Source organism: Anser cygnoides, chromosome 6 (genome assembly GCF_040182565.1).
Source record: "Anser cygnoides isolate HZ-2024a breed goose chromosome 6, Taihu_goose_T2T_genome, whole genome shotgun sequence".
In the NCBI taxonomy this organism is placed as follows: Eukaryota; Metazoa; Chordata; class Aves; order Anseriformes; family Anatidae; genus Anser; species Anser cygnoides.
In genome coordinates this window covers 31934064-31939749 of record NC_089878.1, presented here as the reverse complement: position 1 = coordinate 31939749, position 5686 = coordinate 31934064, and the positions used below count along the sequence as shown (strand labels likewise).

The 5686-nt window shown below is 72.6% G+C and overlaps 1 protein-coding gene across 1 annotated transcript; it reads right to left on the bottom strand.

Annotated features, from left to right (window-relative positions):
• Window positions 1-234: 234 nt before the first annotated feature.
• Window positions 235-5187, bottom strand: CTDSP1 (CTD small phosphatase 1). The gene is made up of 7 exons (XM_066999477.1): window positions 5051-5187; window positions 3692-3840; window positions 3367-3468; window positions 3204-3260; window positions 2740-2832; window positions 2088-2273; window positions 235-1984 (listed from the first exon to the last, which is right to left on the bottom strand). The coding sequence occupies exons 1-7, from the start codon at window positions 5115-5117 to the stop codon at window positions 1856-1858; spliced, it is 783 nt and encodes a 260-aa protein (XP_066855578.1). The 5' UTR covers window positions 5118-5187; the 3' UTR covers window positions 235-1855.
• Window positions 5188-5686: the final 499 nt, after the last annotated feature.

The window sequence follows — 5686 nt, the reverse complement described above, 5'->3', positions numbered from 1 at the left end:
GGCTGGGGGCCCTGGGGCGCACCCCGTGCACACGCGTGTGCGCACACAGCGGGACACCCGTGCACGGGCACATGCCACGTGCTTGCACACCCGGGTGCTTGCACACCCAGGTGCACACCCAGGTGCTTGCACACCCACGTGCACACCCAGTGCTTGCACACCCAGGTGCTTGCACACCCAGTACTTGCACACCCAGCGCCGCAAACACTGGCGCGTGCACACGCACACCGCAGCTCAGGCCCCTTCCCAGGAGGCTTCGACAGCTTTAATCACACCAAGGCACTTGGATCTGGTCCCCAGCCCCCCCCCCGACCCCTCAACCCCCCCCCAGACCCCGAGCCCTCCTCCGCACGCCGCCCCCGCCCTGCCCCAACCCCCCTGGGACACCCAAGGGTGCAGCCCGCGGGTGCCGGTGCCGTTTGACTTGTCGAATAAAGTGCTGAGCTGGACCTCGCCGGAGGGGCAGGATCAGGCCCGGGCAGGGTGCGGAGGTGGGGGCAGACCCAGGGGGACCCCCCCCCCCCGCCTCCTCCTCCCCACCTTGGCCCCCAGCATTCGGGGAGGGGCAGCACCCGCGGGGGACGGACGGACAGACGGACAGCAACGGAGAGTTAAAAACCCTTCTCTCCCCCCCCCCCCCCCCCAAAAAAAAGACCTCCTTTTGCCCTGGCACAGCGGTTAAAAAGGCACCCTTGAATTTTTGGGAAACCGTTGCTTTTTCCCCCTAAAAATATACGAGACATTGTCCATATAGCGACTCTAAAAAACCGCACCCCCCCCCCCCCCAAAAAAAAGACGCCCCCTCCCTGAGAGCCCCCGTCCCCTCGAGGCTGGGGTGAGGGGGGGCCCGGGGCTGGTGTAAGGCCGGGGGGGGGCCGGGGGGCACGCTAAGGCTTGGATGGGGTCCCCCCACCCGGGAGGCACAGCCTTTGGTGGCGCTGCGCCGGGAGGGGGACGGGGGGGGCACGCGGCCCCCCCCGCGAGGCAGGGGACACCCCCGCTGGTGGCTGGAGGGGCTCCCACTGACGCAGCGGGACTGGGAGTGGGGGGAGGCCGGCAGACCCCCCCCCCGTGGGAAGAAAATGAGGTTGGAGGGGGGTGATTTAGGGCCCCCCCCCAAGGCAGGCACCCCTATATTGCGCGGGGGGGGACACACATGGAGACTCGGCGTCCCAAGGCACGTGGGGGGCGCTTACAGCCAGGGGCTCAGCCCAGAGGCCGGGCTGCCCCCCCCAAAAAACTCCCCCCGCAGAGGTGGGGGGGGGCACCAGAAGGCACGAGGGGGGTGGAGACGTGCCACCCCCCCCCGAGGTGATCAGCTGCACGAAGGGCAGAGCTGGGGGCACGGCGGCGGCCCCACGCCCCGAGACCAACAGGACCCACGTTTGGGGGTGTTGGGGCCCCCCCGTGGGGGCCGAGGGCTGCCAGCCCCCCCCAGCAGGCAGACCCCGGGGGGGGGGGGCCCAGTGCCCCCCCCCTCCGAAAAAAAAGGCAGTGGAAAGCAGCAGCTGCTGACCCCCCCCTCCCCACTCCGGGGGACGCGGAGGGGAAAAGGACCTGAGAACCGTTTCGGGGAGGGGGCACGGGATGGAGAGGGGAGGCGGGGGTGGGTGGATGCCCCCCCCCCCTGCAGCACATCCCCAGCACAGCGTGGCAGAGGGGCCCCCCTGAGACCCCCCCCCCCCTTCTGCGCGGGAAGGGGGGCACCGACCGTGAGCGTCGCGGCGAGCGAAAGGGGAGACGGGGAGGGCGAGCGGGGCGAGGTGGGGGTGGGGAAGGGGGGGGGCAAAAAAACCCGCGCCCCCCCCCCCCCCCCCCACCCCGAGCTGCCACCGCCGCCGCGTCCCGCGGGCCGCTAGCTGTTAGTCCGGTGTTTCTTGAGCACCGTGTAAACGTCGTCCACCTTGCTGAGCCGCTCGAAGAAGGGCAGCAGGTCCAGCAGCTCCGTGTCCGCCATGTTGTCGAACCACGAGGCCACCGGCACCTGCGGGAGGGCACCGGGCTCAGGACCCTCGGCACCTTGTCCCCAAGACCCTCAGCCTGAACCCCCCCCCCCAAAAAAAAAAAACCCAACGCGGGGTACGTACGGCGTTGTCCGGGTGGAAGATGTAGGAGGCGGGCGAGTTGTCCACGATGATGATGCGGCGCAGGTCGCGGCCCAGGCGGCTCAGGTCCTTGACGTAGTTGCCGCGGTGGAAGACGCACGACTCGCGGAAGAGCCGGGCGCGGAAAGCTCCCCATTTGTCCAGCAGGTCGGCCACGGGGTCCGCGTACTGCGGGGGGGAGGGGGTCCCCACGGGGGGGGAAGGGGGACCCGCACCGGGGGTCCCCTGCGGTGCCCACGGGGGTGGCCAAGGGGGGACCTGAAAGGGGGACCCGCGGTGCCCATGGGTAGGGGGGACCTGGCCAAGGGGGGGGGGACCCGCGGTGCCCACGGGTGGGTGGCCAAGGGGGGACCCGCGGTGCCCACGGGTGGGTGGCCAAGGGGGGACCCGCGGTGCCCACGGGTAGGTGGCCAAGGGGGGACCCGCGGTGCCCATGGGTAGGTGGCCAAGGGGGGACCCGCGGTGCCCACGGGTGGGTGGCCAAGGGGGGACCTGCGGTGCCCAAGGTCCGGTGGTGCCCACGGGTGGGTGGCCAAGGGGGGAACCCCACGGTGGCCCACCCAAGGGGAAGCCCCCCCCCCCCCCCCCCCCCCGCTGCAGAGGTGACAGGGCCACCCGGGGAGCTGTCACCCACCTTGGCCAGGCTGGCGGTGAAGAGCACGCACTCGAAGAGCTCGCCCATGCGCTGCAGGAACTCGTCCACGTGCGGCCGCTTCAGCACGTACACCTGCGGGCACGGGGGCCGAGGGAGCCGGGGGCACCCCGCCGCCACCCAGCGCCGCCCCCCATCCCCGTGCCCGCCCCGAGGGACCCCCCCCACCCCCCCCCCCCAGCAGCGGGCACCGTGCCCGGGGAGGGGACGCGGGGCGAGGGGACGCGCCACCCGGGGACGCGGCGGCCCCGGCACCTCCCCGGCGGAGCGTCGGGCGGGCTCCGGAGCCAAGTAACCTAGAACAGGCTGACTGCCAGACCACAGCCTATCCTGGATTACTTGAACCCGGCGCCGGCCTCTCGTGGGGGGGGGACACGGGGGGGGGGGCACCCCGCCAGGACCCCCTCCTTCTCCTGCCCACCCCCCCGGCCGGCGCGCCCCGCTACCTGGTGCATGATGCCGTCGATCTCCACGGGAATGATGAAGTCGGCGTTGTTCACCGGCTGCGGGGGGGGCACGACAGGGTCAGTGCGGGTGTTTTTTTTTTTGGGGGGGGGGGTCCCAACCCCGGTGCTGCCCCCCCCCGCCAAGCGTGACCCCCCCACGCACCTTGAAGGAGCTGTGCACCAGCGTCTCGTCCAGGTCGATGACCACGCACAGCTTGCTGGCGTCCTGCGGCTTGATCTCGGGCAGGAGGTGCTTGACGGCGGCCTGCGGGGGGGGGGGGCACAATTCACGGGGGGGTCGGGGGGGGGGCCGCGAGGGGCCCCCCCACCCCATTCCCAGGCGGGAGGGCCCCTCTTTTTATATATATATATATATTTTTTGGGGCACGTGGAGGAGGGGGACAGGAGGCGGCCGGGTGCCCCCCACGGTGCCATCCTGCCCCCATTTTTTTTTTTTGGGGGGGGGGGGTCCCGGGGGGGGGGCTTACCTTGGGCAGGGCACCGTTCTCCTCGCCCAGCAGCGGGGCGTTGTTGTTGACGGAGAAGGGCTCGGCCTCATCGCGGCACAGGCAGCAGAAGAGGGACTGGAGGATGCTGCGGCCCCGCGGCTTCTTGGCGGCCGAGGGGCTCGGGGCACCTGCGGGGACCGGGATTGGGGGGGGGGGGGGGGGGGGGGGGGGGGGCACGGGGATGGGGGGGGCACCCCAGGGTGTTGAGGGGTGCCCCCCCCCCGCCCCCCCCCATTGCCTTATCGTCCCCCCCGCGGGCGTCCGGCCGCCCTTCCTGCCCCGGGCGCCGACGCGGGGCGGGCTGGTGGCAGGCAGGGGACACAAATATTTGGAGAGGGACTTTTTTTTTTGGGGGGGGGCACCACACGCAGCCCAGGTGTGTGTCCCCCCCCCCCCCCAGGTGTCACCCCCCCATCCCCGGGTGTCACCCCAACACCTCCCCAGGGAGGGACACGGGAGGTGTTTTGGTGGAGACCCTACAATAACAGACCCGGTTCCCAGCGGTTGGGGACCCTATGGGGGGGGGGGGGGGGCACTGCCTGGGGGGGGGGGGGGGGCGACCCCGGCGGGACCCGGGGGGGGGCAGTGGGCGTGGCTTCGCGCTGGGGGCGTGGCTTAGGAACCTTTTCCCCGCCCCCTGCCCCCCGCTCGGCCTCCCCATTGGCTGCCGGGCGCGTCCCTCAGCTCCCAGCCGCCCCCCCCCCCTTTGCCCGACCCCCCCCCCCCCTCCCCCCCCCAGCAGGGCCCGGGGGTCCCCGGGGGGCTCGCAGCGAGCCGGGGGCGCGCCCCCCGCTTTGGGGGGGCGGTGCGGGGCGCTGAGAGGCGAGGCGTGCCCCCCCCCCCGAAATGAACCCCCCCCCCCACCCCCCCCGCACCTCTCCGTGCCTCAGTTTCCCCGCTCCGCAGGAAGCAGCCCCGGGGTGCCGCAGCGGCCCCCCCAAAACACCCGGGGGGGGGACACGACACTAGGGCACGACCCCCCCCCCCCCAAACCCCAACCCCTCTGACCCCCCCCCGGGGGTCCTGCTCCGTCTGGGGGCCTTGGGGCTACCCCTGCTGTCTGGGGGGGGCCCTGCACCGGGGGGGGGGGGGGGGTCAGTGACAGGTACCCCAAAGGGGGGGGGGGCAAGCAGGGATTTCCCCCCACACCCCCCAATTTCCCCCCCCCCCATAACCCCGCCTTTTACCCAAACCCCGAAGTGCTGGGGGGGGGGGTCCCAATTTTTTTTTTTGGGGGGGTCCCAATTTTTTTTGGGGGGGTCCCAATTTTTTGGGGGGGTCCCAATTTTTTTTGGGGGTGTCCCAATATTTTTTTTCCGGGGGGGGGGGCAGCGTTACCTTTCTCCTGCAGCGGGGCGCTCACCTCCTCCTTGCTAACCTGGGCGATGATGGACTGCTGGTCCATGGGCCCCGGGGGGGGGGCTGGGAGGTGGGGGGGGTTGTTTTTTTTGGGGGGGGGGGAATGGGGGGGGGAGGAAAGGGGGGGGGCGGTGGAGATGCCGGGGCTGGCCCCCCCCCCCGGCGCTGCCCCCCCCCCTCGGCGGCGGGTTGGGGGGGGGGGGGGGGGTGTGGGTGGGGGGGCGCGGGGGGCGCGGGGGGGGGGCGGCGGCGGCGGGCGCGGGGCGCGGGGGCGCGGAGGAAACTTTGTTACAACATGGAGCGTGCCCGCGCGGGGCCGGCAACATGGAGCCCGGCGCGGTTTCAAGGAACCCCTTAAAGGGGCAACGGCGCCCCCGCCGCGGGGACGGACACCCCCCCTTTTTCACCCCCCCCCCCCCCCTTTTTCTCCCCCCCCCCCCCCCCCCCCCCCCCCCCCCCCCCTCCAGGGGGAGGGGGTGAGGGTCCCCCCCCCCCCCCCCCTTCCCTTATCCCCCCGGGGGGCACGGGGAGCACGGCAGAGCCCACCCGCGCTGCCCCCCCCCCCCCCCCCCCCCCCCCCCCATCAATTGCGGTGACGGTGCCCAGCCCCGGTGC

Bases quoted from the DNA above. Each gene is read 5' to 3' on its own strand.
- CTDSP1 (XM_066999477.1), bottom strand. From the start codon at position 5,117: ATGGACCAGCAGTCCATCATCGCCCAGGTTAGCAAGGAGGAGGTGAGC. The intron at 3,469-3,691 runs GTAAGCCCCCCC...CCCCCCCCGCAG, and splicing joins AGAACGGTGCCCTGCCCAAG to GCCGCCGTCAAGCACCTCCT. The intron at 1,985-2,087 runs GTACGTACCCCG...GCCCTCCCGCAG, and splicing joins TCTTCCACCCGGACAACGCC to GTGCCGGTGGCCTCGTGGTT.